Raw genomic sequence first — 22961 nt, forward strand, 5'->3', positions numbered from 1 at the left:
GAAGCAGAAATTAGTTTTCCTTTTAGCTCTGTAGAAATAGTGTATAAATTGTTAATAACTGTATGTGTATATATGTATGTGAGTGTGTATTTCTATCGTAATAGTTATTTTCGGAATGGGTTTGTTTTAAGCTGTTTGCACACGAGGAACTGAATCACGAAGAAGTCGTTGAATTGAACGCTTAAAATCGACATTTGAAAGTGGTTGAGCAGCGTTCCTATTGGAAATATTGAATGGTCCGAAACCGCACTTGTACACGACCAAAGAAAAATTCGACAAGTTCACATTTTATCAAAACATGGCAGTGTGTACGGCACGAAAAAAATAAGTAGATTAGTGGTTAGCGGTAGCAAAGATAATAATTCTCTTTCCAAAGGATGTATGGCATATTTGAAACTGGAAGGAAGTGTGATGTTGATGTATTTTCTGGGCATTAATAGTCTAAATGTAATCTGAGGCACCAAAAAAACAATGCGAACACAACAAAATAATTTAATAAAAATCTCATTTCCACAGATAGGCTATACAGATAGTTGTGTTTGAATGTGTTTTTCATAATTTCATTTCTTTCATTCAACTCAAAATATTATGTACAGTATGCACCAAAATATACAGTACTGAAATGAAAAGATGAACAAAAGTATAAGACATGTTACAATATAGTGACTGGTCTATATGCAACCCAAATAACAATCGTGCCTTTTGGGTTGCATAACTGTCAGGAAACCTAAGGTTAGGTTAGGTTAGGGCATGTGGAGTGGACGATTGTCATTTGGGTTGCATATAGACCAGTCACCCTTTTCAAACTTTCCACCTTCAAGACCGCTTCCGTATGAGCGGAAATAATGCTCAACTATGAATATTTTTTCCTCCGTCGAGAGACCCATTTCCAACAACAACTGCACAACACAACTTCCTTTTCACTACTGCGAGCACGTGCAGCTGGAGCTATGCCCCGTCGACAAACGCAACCACGTGTTCGAAATGCGCGAGTTTCAGTACTGTATATTTTGGCGCATATCGTATTATTATCACATTACTGTCTGCTGTAAAAAAATTCATCATTCTTTCTTTGTTGTGTAATTGCAATTAAATAAATGCAGACGTGAATGTTCCACTGCTTTCCTTTCTCGCAAGTCACAAACACGCGATACGCTTTCCTCGTCGCTTTAACCACAGAATATAAATAAATAGCATTCTGTATCTCGATGATTCTTTTCGATAATCGATTTCAATAGCCTGTGCTCTTATTCGTCGACAGTCCGTGACGAAAGGCTTTCTTCTTTAGAAATTCTTTGACGGGAACCACCAATGCGATTAGCTGTATGACGTGTACTTTTGACGTCACTTCCTTTAAACATGGCGTTCAACGACAAGGCGCTTTAAAGAAAGTCTGTAAAGCAGAAATTATGTATTATTTATGCAGGGTGAGTCTATAACAGGCAAGGTGGACCCGTCGTATTTGGGGAAGAGCGCATTCATATATGCTAGAAAGGACTGCACGGAGAGCAGCGGTGCTGTAGCATCGTAGGACGGGCGGAAAGGAAGGAGGGAGATATGAAGGAGGCATCGTCGGTCGCGTTCGTGAAGTGAACAAGTATTAATTCGTAATAATATTATTATCTGACACAACTTTTCCTCCATATCTCTCATCTTTCAGATTTGAAACCAGCAATAAACTGAAATACATTAACATATCTTATAACTGCCGACCTCCTTGGTGAGAACAGCACGTTATGTTTTTGTATTGCTATTCTTTGTGAGTGTCCCTTCATCAATTTCATCATATCATCACTCATTCTCATCGTTGCTATTAGCCTAAAGTGGCAGAAAAACTACGCAAAATTACTAACTGAGGTTCTATTTCAAATAAGTAACTGAAATTGAGTTAGTTTCTCAAGTAACTAGTAAGCAAGTAAAAGCTACCTCTCCTTATATTTTGGCACGGATGGAAATTTCCTTCAAACATATATACGCAAACTATTGAACCAAATGTTGGTGTGAAAGAATGGACGGTTTGATGATTCTTAAAATGCAGTGGAAAACGTTCTAATTTTGTCACAAAAATCATCACTGAAATTTGTTTATTTAAAACATCTAAAATATAAGAGTTTATAAACTCTGCCTGTCATCCTGAACACTACACTGTTTCTTGGTTCAAGATAAATCAACAAAAGTATGGTTTTCCAATAACAATATTTTAACAAATGTTACTCTTTATTTTCTAAGTTTAATGGTTCATTTTAATTGTTTTGCTCTACATTCTTTATATATGCTATACCGAATATGTTAATTATAAGTAAATGAAAAAATATTATTTATTTTTTATTATCACTAAAATAAGAACATGCAATTAAAAATCGAATAAACGGAATAATAATAATATGGTTACATTTTACTTACACTCTGTCCCAACTATCTCTGGAGTAGGCGAACGAAAACAAGTCTCTGAGCAAGTAGTGACGCGAGATGGATCCACCGATAAACACGTTAGAGGGAATGAGATTGCGTGGAGGAGGAGGGACTATAGCCTTCGCAGCAGCGTGTACTGCTTCGCTCTGCCCACTCGATTCCCCCCTTCTCTGCCGCTATGCTCCAGAGATAACCGGAACATAGTACACTCTGTGAATAAAATCGTAAGGTACTTCGCTAAGCATGGGTCTATTAGTGTACAGCTCAAAATTCATTAATAATAAAAAAAATATCTCTTTGAATACTTTCATTAAATATTAACTAATATTATTTCAAAATATAATTTTCCATATTTCAGGTGGTTTCTTTTCTGTGCTACGAGTACCTTCAGTGTCTCTAGCTGCTTTCAGTATTGTAACATCTTCTATAAGCATTGGATTTTACTCAGCAGTCTTGGAACCACATCTCAGGCAGGTAAATGCTTTACATTAACCTCTTCTAAAGATGCTGCAACTGAATATAGATCTCTCTGATGTTTGCAATACCTAATCTATGAATTTAAAAATGACGATTGTTTACGTAAGAATTTGCTGAAGAGAAGGCGTTGCATACATATGCGCAGAAATGACAAAATGTGTGTCTTTGATAAGCTATATGCACAAAACCACATAAATGGTTCTGCGCAGTAGAACGAAACGTGATTTGAGTAAGGAGTTTCCTGTTCTCTATTTCTGAATTGTACCAATGTTACAATTGCAGTTTTAGTTTAATTTCTATTGCTAGAATTCAAAAAATGCATGTATGGTATGTTTAAAGCATTTTACTTACGAAATTTTGTAACCTTTATCATGTATTTCATATATTGTGATTATTACAATTAATGATTTATTTAAAAATAATTAAAATGCTGACCAAAGCAGTATTTATTATGTAACGCAACTAATGTTTTCGCTATGAATACTACTGAATTTGAATCAGTGCCTAAAAAAAAAAACATAAAGGGTAGAAACATAACATGTACTATATCTAGTAGGGTGGCCCTTAGTTGGATGCAGTGGCGTGCATACAATGTAAGCTACTGAAGGATTGCTTCGGAATACAATAAGGTAACAATATATTATGACATTATAATCACACGATAATTCAATAGTATCTAGATAAAACAGTTCCATTTCTTCGCTACACATAGAACATAGCACTGAGGTTGAGCCGAAGCGATCTCCCTCTCGCATCAGTCGAGCAGTGGCAGACAGTTGCGCGCGCACCTCAAGGTCACGGGATGTGTGCGTGAATTTCTTCTGCAAACGAAGCTATAGCCTGACAAGTTAAGTCCCGATATGTGCAGATCGCTGTGGAGCACTTCCTATTACGTCATCCTCCCCACCACTCTTCTACGTACTGGTCTGACCTTGAGAGTACAAGTGGTGCCAACTCAGCAAATTAAGTTAAACAAATATGACAAACGATTTTTTACTGTGTGGATTGACGGTGCCGGCTGATATCAGTTTATCAGTGGTTCATTTGATTTAATCCGGACTTTGAAAATGCGTTCGGTGAGCGGATCGTAAACTGTAGTATTACGCACGCGCGTTAAGGTTTATAACGAAGAGATACTTCTGGGCGAATGACTGCATTTTCTGAATGCGACATCGAGCAGTGGCCTGGTTTTTTTTAAAGCCGAGTGGGGTGGGGGTTCTTTTGTTTATCATACAACAATCACTACGAGAAGGTAATCTGGTAACACGCTTCCCTGTTTTCTTTTTTAAAGCATTGAAATGTTCTTGCTCTTTACTCTTGGCTGCATATTTTTGAAATGCAAAAATCAAATCATACCGGGTCCAACGAAATCTACAATTTGCTCTGGAAATTTACTTAGAGAACAGGCCAGAGAAATTGTTTACAATGTTGCAACATATTTGCGAAATCAGAAGGAGTTACATAAACTTAAGTATAATGTTGTCGAGTCCACAAGCGCCGCCACGGGAGTATCTAAATGGATGGTTTCTCAAGTTTTAAAATAATTGGATTGGATTGATTTGTTGTTGTAAGTCCACTTTATGCACAGTAAGGCTAATCGGGACTGGACCTACAGTTTAAAGTGGGATCCGAACCACTATGAGTCTCCACCTGGAATCGAACCCGGGACCCCTTGATTACAAGGCGACAACGCTACCACTGCGCCATTGGGGAAGCCTAGTTTTAAAAGAAGGAAAATACTCGTTGGCGAAAGTTGAGCTGAATTTCTGTACTCGGACAGATAGAAAACAGCCCAGGAAAAAGCGAATACAAATTCCGTTGAAAATCCTCAGACAATTACGCTTCCTTCAGGTTGCAACACTGCGAACCAACGTTACTGCGGAGAATGGAGTGGGGAAATATGGTGCGAGATGCGCAACAGCTATTTGCAGCGTCTTGTTTTTATACTTGTCAAGTTATAGGATCGGACGGGGAGATTCTATGCAGCGACAGAGGGTGTATCCGAGTGTTTCAACTCGTATTGTTTTCTCTTTTCCTCAGTTTACGGGTTTGGTTTGCCGAATGTATATGAAAGTGTGTGAAGATACCAAGTAGTATCTAGTAATATAGAACAATGTGTACTTTAAAAAAGCTTTTGTCCACGCAGTTTTCTGACCGTTCTTTCTCAGAAAGAAATGAGATAATTAAAAATGGACGGCCAACACCAGAACTACCGAACTTCGTTCAAGAGACCAGTAAATTCACTAGACATTTCAGTGTAATATGTATGCCAAATGTGACTGGTTAGCCGGTAGCGCTGAGCTAAATGCGGTGTTCTTGCTTATAGTAAAATTGATATTAGGTCTAATTATTTCAATATTTGTTCTTTTATTTTAAACTATTACCAGCTGTTATATTTTATCAAGGCAAGCCTGCCCCCCGATTTACTATTGTTTACTTAAAAATTATATATTCAGTGCTTTGGCTATCTAAATGATCATCGCACGCCACTGGTTGGATGCAGGGTTGTTAATGGTTCAGGAACCCATAAATTCTGGACCGGAATTGAATTTATTTAAAATTCATGGTTGTGTGTGATTTTCTGAACTTAAATATTTTTCATCTCTCAACCTCTGAAATTGTTCCAATCTGTGTACAAGTAGTGTGAAATTTCAGTTCAATCAAATGGTTTTAAAGTGGCTCCCAAAGTCCCTAAAGTTTGAGATATTTCTTTATATTATCATTTTTATTCGAAAGAAGTACAGAATATCATTGAAAGAGAATGAAATTTGCAATAAAATATAGTTCTGGAATGTTATAGGAGGTTGTAGAACTTTCCACAATGTTCTAAGTCCATCTAGAAAATTCCTCGGCTGACTCTCAGTTAGTTCAATTTAAGTCTTAGAGCCAGTAAGGGTGTCTTATAAGTTCAGCTTCAGACACAGATAGGTATATTCGTTAAGATTTTCATGAGTTTTCGTACAACGCACTGAGAATGCAATGTCGACGGAAAAAATTCAAGGAACAGAGACAAGCAGAAATTAAAGGAAAATTGAATCTAGCAGTTTGCAACACTTTGGTGTTACACTGGGATAGCACGCTCCTTCCAGTTTTATCTGGTGTAGAAAAGGTTGATATACAGAAGTATTAGCCATAATTGTTACTTTTGACAGCAAAAAACTAAAATTATTAGATATACCTGAAATTCCAATAGGATATTATATTTTGTTTACTTAAATTAATCGAGGATAAGGAAATAGATCCAGAAATTAGTAGTGACGCCATGAAAGAATTCGCAAACCATTTATGGTATCTCTCACAAGAAACTGCGAAATTCGCATTCTTTGATGATAAAGTTCCATTGATTGATTGATTGATTTACTTTATTCTACTTTGCTTCTTGTGCCACTTTTGACTAACTTACGAAGATGGGGATGATGACGATATGATGAAATTTATAAATGGACACTCACAAACATCCATGCCCAGGCCGGGATTCGAACCCTGGACTCCTGGCGTCGTAGCGCGATGTTCTAACCACTCCGCCACGGGGGCCGGCTGTTAAAGTTCCAGTAGACATCCAGCAAAATATGGCTACTGAAATTATGACTACAGAAGACAGCGATGCAGAAAAATAAATATAAATATACATTGTTGGAAGCGAAAACCTCAACCATTTTAAAGAAAAACACTTCTATTATTTTATTTCTGCTCGATCGAAGATTTTCTTCTCAAGATTTTCATTCAACAAATATCTTATACAAAACTGTCCATGTGCTTGGGTTGGAAACACTGAAAAACATTGCTGCAGTTAACGGCGTGGCTGAGAGATGATTGAAGCTAATTCAAGAATATCAGAACATTATGACCAAAACAGATTGTTAGTGAACACACAAGAAAGTACCCGGATGCTACCAACCTAAAGAAGCATGAAAATCTGGTATCATATTACATTTTAATTGTTATTCTTTCCATTACTTCATAGTGAAGTATGTATTTCTCTTATCTTTTCTCAATATCTTGACTAAATTGTATTGTACATAACTATATGCCAAAACAGTTGTATTTATAATACGCTTTTAATGATGCTTGACTATTATTTTGGGGAAACTTGAAACTTTAATGCTTTTGGGGATCATCTTAAAATAGTACAATTGAACTGTAATTTTACACATTGGAACATGATTAGAGGTTTGGGAGCAGAGAATTTCAAAAGTTAAAAAATAACAGCAGCCCTGGTGTGTGTGTTATGTAATAAATACTGGGTAAAACTTCGATAGCGTCCCAACACCTCTCACTCGTATATTTCGACATTTGTAACATTCGTACTTACCTATTCTGGATTGCGGAAGATTCTTCAAGGTGCTATTTTGCTTTTTTTCACTAAAAAATGTTCAATTTTTGACATAAAGAGTAATTATTAAACCATTAACATTAGCCCCAAAAACCATTGACGTTAGCCTCACAAACCATTGGCGTTCGCCCCAAAAACCATCCACGGGTAGCCCCACAATTCATTGACGTTAGCCCCAAAAACCATTGACGTTAGCCCCAAAAAACATCCACGGGTAGCTCCACAAACCATTGACTTTAGCCCCAAAAACCATTGAAGTTAGCCCCCAAAATTCACGATAGCCCCACGAACCATCATGGGGACGAGGTATGCCTACGAGGTTAGGTTAGGTATGTTAGGTTAAGTTCCATTAGCACTCATTTCGTTCAATTTAGCATATACGGACAACATCGGTTTTTCTCGATGAAAGAAAATACCAACAAAAACTTCTAAATGCTACAGAAACTCATTTCGGTAAGTAGTTTCTTGTGTAAAAATGAAGAAATCCGTTGGGACGCTATCTACGTTTTACCAAATACTTCTCTTGTCAGAATTTTTAATACTGTTTTAATGTAGAACAAGGTCTTAATAGTGGAACCAATGATTTAATATTATTTACGATCCCGTGGCTTTCTTTACGCATTAAATATGAGGTAATCGAATCTACATGACTCAATAAAAAGTGGTTCCATCTAACGACACAGTTCTAATTGTAACTCAGTACAGACCCTAAGACAGTATTGAGTTAAGAACACAATAATTTTAAGGATGTGACCAGAAATGTTTACTGATAGTTAAATTACTTTAGCCATGAACTGTGCTTAGAACGATTTGTAGTTTACATTTTCAAAAATACGATCTTACCAAAGCTCTACTCCACGGGTTTGTGCATCTCAACTAATTTCTTCCAATCTTTTTTGTAGTTTGACCTCGCACCTGTCGTCATGGGCGTGATGTTCATCATAAGTGGAGGAACTTATGCGCTTACGGCTCCTCTGGTGGGAAGATTGTGCGACAAGATATTGCATCCGAAAAAGGCTGAAGCCATTGGCAGTGTGTTACTTGTCTTGTCAACCAATCTAGTCGGACCTGCACCGTACATACCATTCACAACGTGAGTTATTATTCAATGTAATCTGTAAAGTGATATTTAGATATTTGTTTAACTAGGGATAAGCCAATCAGAACACTCGAAAAGGTTCGTTATTTATTCTCATGTATTCGTAGCTCAAATTAGTGCACAATTGAATAATAATTCATAAGGCTGGAATTTTGATGCATTTGCATCATCTTTTTTTTCAAATCCCAATACAGTGACCCCCTGTGTTACGTAAGTAATGCGTTTCGTAAACCTTTACGTAACTTGAATTTTACGTAAGTCGAATTTGTAAATTGCTTAAGTGTAGCTCCGTAAGAAACTGCAATATTTATTTTTATTATATGTGTGTATATATATATACAGGATGTGATTTTAATGGCGCCCACAGACCACAGATTCGTATAGAGGACATCAAAACAAGCAACTTTTCTCAGTAACATTTTTCTCGTTGGTGCGTCGATTCGACGTTACAGCTGTTCAAAAAAGACCGTTTTGCCGCCTGCATGCTGGCAACCCAACACAACGTTTGATCGTATCTGTGACGTCATTTCCTGCGGCGCAACAGCGAACGGCAGAGTTGCAAGGAACACACAAATTTTGTGAAAATTGACAAACTACCAACCACATAATTAGGTGTAAAACGAATCGAGAAACGCGTCCAGTACCGAACATCATAGCCTACCAGCCAGAAGATCAGCAGTCATCTCAGGGGAAGGAAGAAGTGAACCAATGATATGAGAAATGTTAAAAACGTATTCAAAATGAAGTGTCAATATCGGATTTTGTCTCAGCCTACATGTCAAATATCAACAACAATACATTTTATTGGACTTACAGCTTACATGTGGCTGTTTACGCCCAGCTACATGTCAAATATTTGCAAATCTCGGTGCAAGGTTGATATCTACAGGTTTGTGTCCAGGTGCCTTGTGGTACTTTTGATCTGATAAATGAAGTATCGGAGGTTCACGTTGTTACATTATTACTAAAACACGTAAAACCACAGTAACAATCTAATGATGAATCAGTAGCGAATATACTACCCTGTTCACAGTTGCAAACTAATTGTGTATCCGGCGCATAGATAAACACAGTTGTCAGAGAACTTATATTACTACTATTTATATCCCTGTTTTTTCAACCATTTTTGTCACTTGCCTCATAATGCCCTGAGTATACATTATATTGTGTGTTGCTTATCTTTGGAATTTTGAGTTCTTCCATTTCTATGTTTGTCATCTGTTGAGTGTGTCACAGACAACTAGTATCAGAAGGACGAAGTACATAGACTAAATTGTAGATGCCAACTTGGTAACTAGATTTGCAAATATGGAGAGATAGAGATAGAGAGAGAGAGAGAGAGAGAGAGAGAGAGAGAGAGAGAGAGAGAGAGAGAGAGAGAGAGAGAGAGAGAGAGAGAGGATTTGACATGTAAGCTGACAAAATTCGATATGACCACTTCCAACGTCTTTTACGGTACATGTGGCTGATTGTAGCTATGTCATTTTTCACAGAATTTGAGTGTTACTGGCAACCCTGGAACGCATCGCTTCACGACAGGATATGACTTCACAAATGAAATCAAATGTTGTGTGTAGTTGCCAGCATTCAGGCGGCAAAACGGGCTTTTTTGAACGACTGTAGCGCCGAAATGATGCACCAACGAGAAAAATGTTACCGAAAAATGTTGTTTGTTTTGATGTCCGTGGTCCATGGACACCATTAAAATGACACCCTGTATATATAAATATATATTATTTACACAGTATTATTTTATAAATGAAACATCATGCAGCAGTATTTACTCTGATATAAACTATAAAAGTATGAAAAATGTATATAATAATATAAAATCCAACTGAAATCACACTTTTCAAATAAAAATAAGTCTTGTGACGGCTACATACAGTTATTACGTAACTGCAAATTTATGTAATTCGCGTATTACGTAAGTCGCGTATTACTCTATATTGCTTGTGCACTTAACTTGGGGATCGGCGTTTAACCCATATGGACATCCCCCCACAGGCTTCAGTGCCATCTCTCTCTCTTTAAACTATATGTCCAGGCCCGATTAGCCTTCTGTGTATAAAGTGCACTTAAAACAAGAATTCAAATTCAAAACGCGCATACACACACACACGCGTACAACCATCGACAATAAAAATGGAATACCTATATCTAAAGACACTGCATAGTGTTATGCGTGTTGCCTAACTCTACCGTGGCGGTAGAACTAGCCATTAAAAAATTTACTATCGAAATCTAATTATCGCCTTAGTGTCAGGCAATATACGAGGCGCATCCAGAAAGTAAGTTTCCCTATTTTTTTCCCGTGAAAGTAAACATAATGAGCCGTGTAAATTGCGCATGCGCAGCAGAGCTGAGACGTATCAATCATATGCCAGGCGGACAGATCCCGCCCGGCGCCAGTAGCGAGGCAGCAGTGGTCCGAAGTGGAAGATCACATTCCCTCTCCCGCCGCATGCCAGTACCGAGGCAGCAGTGGTCCGAAATGGAAGCTCGTATTCCTTCTCCCGCCGCATGCGAGGTTCGGTGATAAAGTTCCTGAATGCACAAAGCATTGCGCCAATTGACAGGTGGGTGCCGAAAAACCTGACACCCGAACACAAAATGAAACGTTCAGGAGCAGCACTGACATTCCTGAAACAGTACCATGATGACGGCGATGATTTCCTCGACAGGATCGTCACGAGCGATGAGACGTGGATTTCGCACTTCACCCCGGAAACCAAGCAGCAGTCAATGCATTGGCGGCATAGTGGACCTCCGGTCAAGAAGAAATTCAAACAGACGCTGTCGGTACAGAAAGTGATGTGCACCGTGTTTTGGGACAGGAAGGGCATTTTGCTCATTGACTTCCTCCCCAGAGGTGAAACGGTGAACGCTGATCATTACTGTGAAACACTAAGGAAATTGCGACGTGCCATTCAAAACAAGAGGCGTGGCATGCTTACTGCAGGTGTTGTGCTCCTCCATGACAATGCTCATCCACATGCAGCTCGGCGCACAGCATCTGTTTTGACGGAATTTGGCTGGGAGTTGTTTGATCATCCACCTTACAGTCCTGATCTGGCTCCCAGCGATTTTCACGTTTTCTTGCACCTCAAGAAATTCCTGTCATGAGCGTTTTGGCAACGACGAAGAGCTGAAGACGTCTGTCACACGCTGGTTCCATTCACAGGCGGCAGAGTTCTACGACAGTGGGATCCAAAAGTTGATACCACGATACGACAAGTGTCTCAATTCTGGTGGTTGCTATGTTGAAAAATAGCTGAACCTTTGCTGTACCTGTTGCCAATAAATGGTTTCCTGAAACTGTGTTGGTTATTTTTTAAAAAAATAGGGAAACTTACTTTCTGGATGCGCCTCGTATATGATGAAAATAAGAAAATATTAACAAATTCTGAAGAAATAATGAACAGATGGAAAAACTACTTCCAAAAATTATTAAGTGAAAATGAAAGAAGAAACGTACCAAATGAAGAGGAGGAGGAGGAGGAGAGAAGGCCTGAAGAACCAGATATCCTAGATGTAGAACAAGAAGTAATTACACGGGAAGAGTTAAAGAAAGCTATTATAGAATGAAACTAGGAAAGGCCGCTGGTCATGATGGCATTGCACCAGAAATGATCAATGGGAAAGGAAGGAGAAGATCTGTTGCTCAGAATAATAAATGTGGCATGGAAGGAAAAGAAGATAGTGAAGGATTGGGAAATATCAATACTAATACCAATATATAAGAAAGGATATTACTGGGAATGCGGAAATCACATAGGTATTTCACTACTCAGTGTGCCTGGCAAAGTCTATTCAAGAATTTTGGAAACTAGACTAAGACAAGAAATAGAGGATAAATTAGAGGAGACACAAAGTGGATTCAGACCAGGTAGAAGTGTCCAAGATCACATATTTACAATAAGGCAAATGATAGAGAAACTTATAGAATACAATAGACAATTATACCTATGCTTTATAGACTTAGAAAAGGCTTTCGTTAGGGTGCCATGGCAAGAGCTATGGAAAACCCTAAAGAAAAACAACGTAAACAAAAAATTAGTAGAAGCAATACAAAGTTTCTACAAAACAAATAGATGGAATTCATAACAACAACATGAGTAAGACAAGGTGATATTTTATCCCCATGCTTGTTTATCATTCTGATGGATGATGTTCTGAGAGAAATAAAACCAAGGATGAGAAAATTCAAAGTAGGAAATTGGAAACTGAAAACTGTAACTGTATCTGAACTTTTATATGCAGATGATATTGTATTGTTTGCAACTTCACATGAAAACCTACAAAGAAATTTGGAAATAATGAATAGTAATATGTCAAAGAAATATATGAAAATAAACAAAGATAAAGCAACTGTGTTAAGGATTAAGGATAGGGAGAATAGAAAAACCCTGCATAATAAGCCTTGAAGATTTAGAATAAAAACAAGTACAAAGTTTTAAGTATCTAGGTGTTACAATCAATAGTAATGGAAAAATAGATTAAGAATTAAACACTCGAATAAAGAATACAAACAGATTATATTATACCATAAACAAAGGATTTTTAGGGGAAAAGGAAATAAACCAAAAAATAAAAATGATTGTGTACAAGTCAACTTTTGTACCAACATTGATATATCGAAGTGAATCCTGGATAATTAATGAAAAACAAAAACAGAACTTACAAACAGTAGAAATGAAATATTTGAGGAGAACAGTGGGAAAGACCAAAAGAGAAAAAATCAGAAATAAAAAAAATCAGAATAATTTTAAACATAAAACCAATATATCAGGATGTTGAGCAAGCACAACTCAGATGGTTTGGACACCTCAGCAGAATGCCTGAACATCGAATACCTAAACAGGTATGGGAGGCAAGAATGGGAGGATTGGATGCAAAGAGACCGAAAGGAAGACCACGTAGGACATGGAATGAGGAAATGAAGGATATCCTGAGCAGGAGGAACATCTCGTGGAGTGAAGGAAGGAAGTTGGCAGAAGATCGTGACAGATGGCGAGCTCTCTACAAAACCTCGACACCAAGAGATCGGAAGAGGATCGGAATAAGTAAGTCAGTCAGGCAACACACATAGCACCTGGGTTCCGTAATGGGACCGGAACCAATTTAAATTCGGTCGAAGTTGCGGAACTTGGACCGTATTTAAATTGATCTGGAAAAATGGTTCCTGGAACAAATTGAAATACTTTACAGATAAAGAGGTTCTTTACTGTACATGCACGCTTGCTGATTTTCTCTTTTGGACCGGAATTGAATTTATTTAAAATTCCTGGACCTTTAACAACCGTGCTTGCAGGAAATCGGGTATTTCAGGATCTATGTGGCCCATTTCTATTGCTGTACTCTACAGCCCATTAGGTATAGCCTGAGCTCTGGCATGCGCAAATCGGGAAAGGTTTGTCGTCTGCAGAGGACGTCACGTGACTCTTAGGAGCAGTGTAGCAATTCGCGGAAGTTACAATTCTACTACACATGAAACTGCAAAGGTTATATGCTGTTGTCTCATTAAAAAACAAAAAAAATACTTACGAATCTAAAGTAGGATTCTGTCCTTCATGATCATGAAATTCTTCAATTGTTCTACGAATAACACACTTGTCAAATTCGTCCATCACTTTAAATGTCTTTCTTCTGCGTGGTTTGCTAGGCGTTACTAATCTCTTCCCAGTCACTTTGTTGCGATCATTTTCGTTTTACATGCATTTCGAAGTACTTAATGACACGTCAGTAGCAGCGGAAACATGCTCTTGCACTTTTTTAACATTCAACGCAAGAACACTGTCAGCTTCTTTCTTCATAAACTTATTCACATTGAGATAATATATCCACTCTGACTGTGAATCACTTTGCATTTTCCACTATTTTTTTCCAGTTTTCACCCCAGCTTCCGTTGAATAAAAACACCCTGCAACACAAGTCAACAATCACCTTACTAGCGATATCAGGATCTGCCCCCCTCCCCCCTGGAGAGGAAGAGGGGGAAGGGATTCCTTTTTAAGCCGAGGAGCCTTAATCAATGGGGGTTTCACTGACAAAAAGTTCTTTGCAATTGCATACGTACTCGCTGCTCGTCCACTTCCTTCTTGGTAGGGGAACTGCAAATCGCCACGGGCAATCACATGCTGTACTGCGTTACTGCGGTTAGCAACAGCTTTGAAACTGGACCAAGTTAATAACTAAGGACACCGCTAGGCACCACCACTGTCGGTTCTATTCAACGAATTTATGTACAAACTTTACAAAATAAGTTAGGTTTCTTATTGAACAGGCCTTGTAATTATCTTAACAGCCAAGCTTTCAAAATTGTATTTGTGAATCTAATTACACTTGATGAACAAATTCAAACTTTTTTTTGCTCCTTTGAACAAAAATAGGCGATTATTTATAATTCGACTCCGCTGAATCCAAATCTGAAAGTAGAAATGCTGTATCACCTATCGTTTTCCCTGGATTTTCATTTTTTGTTTTTAATAAAAATTTAATTTTCTTTGTAATAATACATCGAAATTTGAAATTATTTTTGTTTGTTTGCTCATGAAATAAGATTTAAATATTGAAGTGAATAACTATGAAATATAAAAAAAAATTAAAAATATATATAGGACCGATTTTGACTGTTCAAATAAGAAATTTCATGCAAAAAAAGGAAACAGAAACACATTTTCACTCACATTTTCAAAATTTCTTTCTTGAACTCTGCCGTTTTTAACTGCCACCAGAAACCTCTTCCTTGAGGTTCCAACAGTAGTCTGCTAACATGTTCTGTACCGATTTTCCTGCATATCGTTTCTCCATGACAGAAATATTCTGGTGAAATCTCTCGCCGCATTCGTCACTAACCGCGTCCAAGTTAGGGGGGAAAAAAGTCCAAATGCGAATGTAAAAAGTTCATTTTCAAGGACATATTGCACCGCATGCGCTGATAACACTTCAACAAGTTCTTAACAAGTTCCTTGTAGTGGTCAACTTTCACATTTCCAAGAAAATTACAGCATACTTGTCTGAAAGCTAACCATGCGCATTTCTCTCTTTCTGTTAGCAATTCCACAAAGTTGTCATCATGAATGATCTCACGGATTTGCGGCCCAATAAATATGCCTTCTTTTAACTTACTATCACTGAGTTTAGGAAATGATTTTCTCAAGTACCCAAAACCCTCACCGTGTTTATCCAAAGCCTTAACAAATTTTTTCATCAGCCCTAACTTTATATGCATCAGCCCTAACCCATTCGCAAAGATAGCAACAAAATTTTGTAAACCCAGACTGCATGCCTAACAGTATACCAATCATTTTGAGGTCTCCGCATATCTGCCAACCATATTTTTCATAATTTATCACTTTTACTATTGTATCCATATTTTCATACGTTTCCTTCATGGTGGAAGAATAGACAAGGGGTACTGATGGGTATATATTCCCATTATGCAAGAATACTACTTTTAAACTAACACAATTTCACGAACATACACAAACATAAAATACGTCTACTCGTGAAGTTATCGGAAAGGAAGTTAAGATTCGACTAACCCACAAAAGAACAAATTTTGACAGAGAAACAGGAAATTACTCTACTGCCAGATGTTTCCTCCACGAAATATTAAGTGCCAGTCATAAACACACAAGGTGGCTAAAAGGTTCTTATCCATTTGCTAGGAACCAAACGTTAAGCCGTATGCGGAGCAGGGTGCGGAGACCTGAAACCATAAAACTATAAAATGTGAGTGTTCTGCAAAAACTTTAGGTGATACAGGAAAACGAATGCGATATTCGTTATCAGCACATCTGAATACATAAAGATCACTTAGTTTTATTTAAAGGAGTATTTCATTGTTTATCAGTGTTACTAGAGCCCGGAAGTTTGGCAAAATGCCTCTTTTTATCTACTGGATATATTGATAATTTTTTTCCGGATATACGTTTTTTATGTTGTTTCGAATGTTTTAGAAGCCTTTTCATTTTGCCTATTTTGCCTATTTGGGACCCCAGTACCTATTTTTAATTATAATGCCTTTTTTTGCCCTTTTCAATGAAATTGGACCATTTTTTTTAAAAAAAAGTTTGTATATAAATTATTTTTCTCCCAAAAAACGTTGTTGGCATTTATTTTTCTTCCGTTTATTATGTGAATAATTTTCGCCTTATTTAAGTAATATTGAACTCACGCATGTTTCAACATTGCTGAAGGAGAATAGTGTGAGAGAAAAGTATTTCATGCTAAGTTAGGATATTGCCTTTCAGTTAACATTTCCTTGTGCATGATTGACTTCTGAAAATCTGTTGCAGAACATCTGCACAATTACGTCATCACGTCCAGCGTCCGTGTCAAGACGTTATTGACAAGAAAGAGCACTAATGCCCAAGGGCCTTTGCATGGATTCCAAAATCAAGTTCTCTATCTTTAGTTTAGTTCTGCACTTTGGAGGGAAAGGATCATGTAGTTGTCATCATGCCGAAATTTAGTGTGCCATTAAGTTGTAAGTTACATGGTTACGTGCGTGAATTTGGTGAAAATTGAATTGCTCTTCCCAATGTAGATTTTAACATTTTGCCAGAAATTATAGATAAAAGTAAGCGACTTTCAAATGTGCCTTTTTTCTGTTCATTTTGCCTTTTTTTCATTTTTAGTGCCTATTTTCCACATTATAAATGCCTTTTTGCCTGCCTATTTTAACGAAAATAAATGCCTGAACTTCCGGGCTCTACTAATTACAATACTTTGTTGTAGATTGTAATCTGTAAACTAACCAACTCTGAAATTCCACAATAGTAATCTTAAATGACTTAATCATAAAGGTATTGTACTCACACCAATACAGGCCAATTTCTTTTTGCGGCACCTATAATATTTCTTAGTGTACAGTTGTTCGTTAACATAGCAATGATATTCAATGAATTCTTTGTTTCCATGTTCGGTTTCCCTCGATGGGTATTGTTGCAAATGTGACTGTTGGAATTTGAATTCCTATATATTTTAGTTTTTGTCGAAGAAAAATGTGGAACATAAAGGGATCAGATTAAATATACATAAAGGAAAGTAGAAAGTAGGCACATTGTTGCAGAAGGTATACGGTAAAGGTTAATGTTAATCATAAGGCAGGCTTTAGACGAAAGTATTTTCTTTAATATGTTTGCTACCATAAATGCTACGTAAATGCTTCCAAAAATCTTATAACAGATAGTACTTTACAGGCAATCATTTCATTGAACATTAGCTGTTGCAATTACAATGTATAATATATATAGCACGAAATGCAAGTCAAGTTACACCGTCTATGGTGAATGCACGGTGTTTACAGTTGAAAAAGCTAAAATGTTCTTCCATGCGTGTACAGTAGCTAAACGTTGTAAAGTATGTATTTATTCAGCGCCATTCTTCTCTACCTAAAACCTAGCCCCCCCGATGTCGCAGTGGTAGCGTCGTCGTCTTGTAATCAAGGGATCCCGGGTTCGATACCCGGTGGAGGCACATGGCACAGGTGTTCGGATCCCACTTTAAACTGTAGGTCCTGTCCCGATTAGCCTTACTGTGCATAAAGTGGACTTAAAACACCAACTCAAACCAAACCAATTCTCTACCTAAAACCATTTAATACGAAGCGATATTCCTCTCGGTTGAAAAGTTATCGTAGTTTAAAAGTGTGAAGTGATACGCTGTTTACATCTCACGCGGCCGCCATCACAACTGCGCTCGTGACCTAGAGGTCGCTTCTGATTGGTTATGCTGCGAAAAATGCTACGGAAATAGAGCCGGTTCTATCCTTGAGAAATGCCATGGCATCTGAAATGCCATAAGATGTTTTACTTTACATGGTAGCTTTTTGGTCATGGCATAAATGTTAAGAAAAATTCTAAGGAAAATGATTTCATCCAAAGCGGGTCTAAGAATTTGATGAAAAATCATCTCTTTTTCTGGGCCTTGAAGACAATGCTACACCTGATAGAAGTTCATTTCACTTCAGTTAGAACTAGAAAACATTGTTTTCATTCTGCATTTTTTTTTGAATTTTTTGGCCTTTTTTGGTTTTAGGCAATTTTTAGTATCTTTTGCCGTTTTTATTGCGTTTTTAAATTTTCTTTTTTTCTCCTTCACAGTTGTTTCATGAATTTTAAATGGATTTTGCTACCATGAAATGCAGTAAAAATATGAAAAAATATGAGAAAAATTACATTAGAACTTAATTGCTTTTTACCCTTTGCTTCGATAGTTTAAATCACCAAACAACAGATTTTATCAAATTATTCAACTAGTCTCCTGTAATTTATGAAAAAATCAAGCTTTCATTTTAATCGTGCAAATGCGACAAAGGTAAAGAAGGACGTAAGGTACATTCATGAGATAACTATCTCATACAGGACAGCATACAAATATGCAGAAGACATCTTATGGATATTTTCTGGATATCCAAGAATGTCCAGTATACATCCATTGGAGATCACCTAGATATCCATATATCCGACAAGAGGGCATCCATAGGATAGCCAGGAAAGATATGATTTAGAAATTTTCCGGATATTTTTTGGATATGTTTTGGAGAGACTGTGGATCATTCTTGGACATGTTTTTGTAATTTCTTGGATCATATTTGGACATTCTATAGATCAGTTTTGGATATTTTTCGGACATCAGTGCGACTTGGTTCACGTGAACGGGACGTTATCTGGATGTTTTTATTTCATTGTGCATAAGGATATATTCGAGACTAGACTCGGACCTAATTTTGACATTATCCCGATATTTTTTACACATATTTGGATACTAAAAGAACATTCCCGATCTAGATTTACGCATATCAAAGATCTATAACAAGTACACCTCTCTCTCACACGCACATACACGCAAGCACGGACACACGGACGTAAGAACACATCTCCACATCCAAAAAAAAATTAAAAAATGTTATAGCTACATTCACATGTATATCAATGATAAGAGGAATGGGCAACGAATTTGAGCTCATTCCTCACTAACACGTTCAAGCACTGCAACGTCCTGAGTCCAAACTGGCTTGGAGGAGCGAGAAACAATGCTTGCAAAGAAACTTTCACCTGGCTTTGTGCGCATGCGTGACTCGCTGGGTGAGATAATGGACATGCAAACGACGCGATACCTTAGGAGGAAGTTTGTGAGTTATTTGAGACTACGTCACAGAGCTTGCTCCAGTACAGTTCCAATTAGCCTATCTGTGCATAGAGTGGACTTAAAACAAAACGAAGTGGACTTGATACAAAAACTCAAACTCACTCAAATAAATGCAGGGTTCTTAGAGGTCCAGAAATTCTGAATAAATACAATGGGTTATGAACCTCAAATAACCTTTTCTTCTGTAAAGTATTTCAACTTGGTACCAGGGACCTTTTTTCCGGATCAATTTAAATGCAGTCCAGGAACCTTTTCTCCTGTTTAATTTAAATACGGTCAGGAACCTTTTTTTCCGGATTAATTTAAATGCTGTCCAGAAACTTCTTTTCCGGATCAATTTAAATACGGTCCAGCAACCTTTTTTTTTGGATCAATTTAAATACGGTTCAGGAACTTTCTTCCCGATCAATTTAAATCCGGTCTAAGTTCCATATTGAAATGAAACAATACGCAACTTTAAATTGTGCGAGAAATAAGGTTATTCCAATTCTGGATAAATGTTGCCTAGTACACAAATGACCCGTTCTCAGTCTATTAATTAATACAATTACCTTTCTTGTAGCACCTACATGATGAAACCATGGTTTGTGTGTTTTGAATTCCGCAAATGGTCTGTATGATTCTCCAACTGTTGTAAGTTCATTTCGACACCAATCAAACCCTTCATTCAGAATTTCCTTCTTTACTCTAGGGAGAAGATCCGTATAGTATAATGATAAGTTCGCAATATTTGGAAGACACGCTGCTTTCTTTGCACATTCATCTACATGAGAATGTGCTTAAACCCAAGTCAACTCAATGCTATTTTTAGAGTTTCGTATTGTTTGGATTAATTGTATTCAATTTATAGTATAAGGGGATAATTTGTAAATACTCTTGTAAGAAGATTTAAGCACCTGTAAAACACTTTCCGAGTCAATAAGTATTAAGAACTTTGTCAAATGTATTTTTTGGACATATATTAAAGCTTGGTAAATTGCTTAAGATTCCGCTGTAAATATTGAACAGTCTTGTGGAAGCCGAAATAATAGGTCTGTTTTCTGTTGTGGATCGTACACTGCATATCCAACTCCTGACTCACTTTTCTCTTTTTCTTCGAAAAAAGAAATCAGATCATTCAGATACCTGAATTTCTCCTCATCAGTCTCAAACTTTCTCGTCTAATTGATTCTTATGTACATTATTCTCTACCACTAAAGGTGTAAAGCCCATTGTGTTATGAATACGTTGCTAAAACTAATACTAGATCCTCGTTTCTGTTCATCGCAACAAAGACAAGGTAAACAATTACTTTTTCAACAGTAAATGATTCTTCAGATATATAAGTATAGGTAACAGAAGGAATCATGCAAATCAATTCTCATACAAAATCACCAAACTTAAATTTTATTACATAATAGGACCTGTTGTTACATGTCCATGTGAGACATAGGTGTTAAAAAATATACGTACAAGACAAAATGTATCAATATTTGAAACAAGTAAGAAGAATATTTAGACCAACTATAGATACAGATTGTTACAATTATTCGAAATATCTGCATTGTTATTAAAGTTTATGTACTCACTCCGTTATAGCTGAGATTATTCCAGTATCTTCACAATTTATCATTTTCTCTGTGACAATATCAGTAGCAGATTTAAGACACAATCATCACTATGAAACGTTCATCAGTTGATTGTTGCCATGTTCAGTGTTCATTGTTGGGATGCAAGTTGTTGAAACTTGGATGGAAATTGCTTTAAGGCTTAATGAAGATTGTGATATTTGTTAGTACAAGTGGCTGCCAGAGAATATTCTTAAATATCATAGATACAGTTAATATTATTAAACCTAATTGTAGCTACAGGTAATCGCAACCCTCTTTGTCACTTCCTTAATATTTCTCTCTCTCTCTTTCTTAACCTCTCCTCCTCTCTCAATCTCTCTCCCTTTGTTTCCTTATGTTAGTTTTTCTCTCTCTACCTCTCTCAATCTATTTCCCTTTATTTCTTTATTTTGATAGTTCTCTATTTCTTTTTCTCTCCCTTTAATACTTTATTTTGGCTTTTCTCTATTTCCTACTTTCTCTTTATCTCTCTCTAATCTATCGATATGTCTTACTTTTTCTATCCGTAACTATTTCCTTCATTCTCTCTCTCCCGCGCTCCATTCCATTCTCTCCTTTTCTCTTTTTGTTTAGTATATCTATTTCTCTCTCTCTCTCTCTCTCTCTCTCTCTCTCTCTCTCTCTCTCTCTCTCTCTCTCTCTCCAACCCCTCTCTCTCTCCAACCCCTCTCTCCCCTCGCTCTATTTCATCCTCTCCCTTTTTCTTCTTGTTTATATATTTCTCTATTTCTCTCTCTCACTCCTCTATTTCATTCTCTCCATTTTTCTTTTTGTTTATATCTTTATCCATTTCTTTCTCTGTCTTGTATTAATTTCTCATAATTGTTTCCTCATTGTTGACAATTTCAGCGTAAAATGGCCATTTGTGCTGTATCTGGAATTATCTCAAAAAATTAATTAATTAATTAATTAATTCAAAAATGTAAATAAAAAATCGTTTAGACAACTAAATGAAATAACATCTCTCAGAATACGTATTCTTGTCACGAATTTCATACGCTACCAGTCTCACTGGCTTGCATCATTCGAAAGACGAAAATGCAGTAAGATTGTTGTTAAATCTTTCTTTGCCTCATTTGTATTCAAATATTTCTTTCCAGATAAAACAGAAATAAGTGAAAGCTTATTCTTTTGTACAATTATTTACTATTGCTAATTTCTTCAGTAATAGAAGTAACATTTTGTCAACGTAAGTTAATAAGTACATTATTTCATTTTTGGAAACTGATGATTTATATAATCATAGATGGTGCAAGGGATGTTGAAAAAAGAGACACGTGTTATCAAAGAAACGTCTTAAATTTCTGCAAAACGATCGCTTCTGTCAATTTGAAAGCTTATCTTGAGAAACATGTATTATTTAAAGAATAGATGTACGTCTGAAATTACATATAAAATGTAAGTAAGCTACAAGTGGTTAGATATATTAATTCAAAGTGATTTATTAAAAGGATTTACTAAATGTGCAAAACCATTGTATTTGCTGGATTAAAAATTATAGATACTCGAGTTATGTCTACAACTAAAATTTAACCAGCGGACCTACATAAGAACGAGTTACATCAAAATTTAGCTTAGGCTATTCAATTCTGCGTCAATCTATGCTATCCAACTTCTTTTCGAGTATGCCTTCTATTTTGCATCGACGTGAGAACAGAAAAGGGCTGTTTCTTGAGTTTTGAAAACGATCGCCATCTTTGAAATTCTGTAAATCAAAAACTGTTCATCCGATCTTAATGGAACTTTAGTAGGGTGCAGGAAGAAAGGTTTTAAACGTAATTATTAATTTTCATGGTTTCAAAGTTTCTCAAAAAACAGTTGTTAGCAATCTAACAAAACAACATTGTATACTATTGGGTAGTCCTACAAA

The 22961-nt window shown here is 36.7% G+C and overlaps 1 protein-coding gene across 1 annotated transcript in view; it reads left to right on the plus strand.

Annotated features, from left to right (window-relative positions):
- LOC145994373 (MFS-type transporter SLC18B1-like) overlaps positions 1-22961 on the plus strand; it is a 129018-nt gene that overhangs the window by 49199 nt on the left and 56858 nt on the right. The window contains exons 7-8 of the mRNA XM_083130486.1: positions 2771-2886; positions 8125-8315. Of these exons, the coding sequence (XP_082986612.1) occupies positions 2771-2886; positions 8125-8315 (307 nt within the window). The remainder of the gene's footprint in view (positions 1-2770; positions 2887-8124; positions 8316-22961) is intronic.

This window comes from Lepisma saccharinum, chromosome 10, assembly GCF_977018435.1.
Source record: "Lepisma saccharinum chromosome 10, izLepSacc3.1, whole genome shotgun sequence".
NCBI lineage: Eukaryota > Metazoa > Arthropoda > Insecta > Zygentoma > Lepismatidae > Lepisma > Lepisma saccharinum.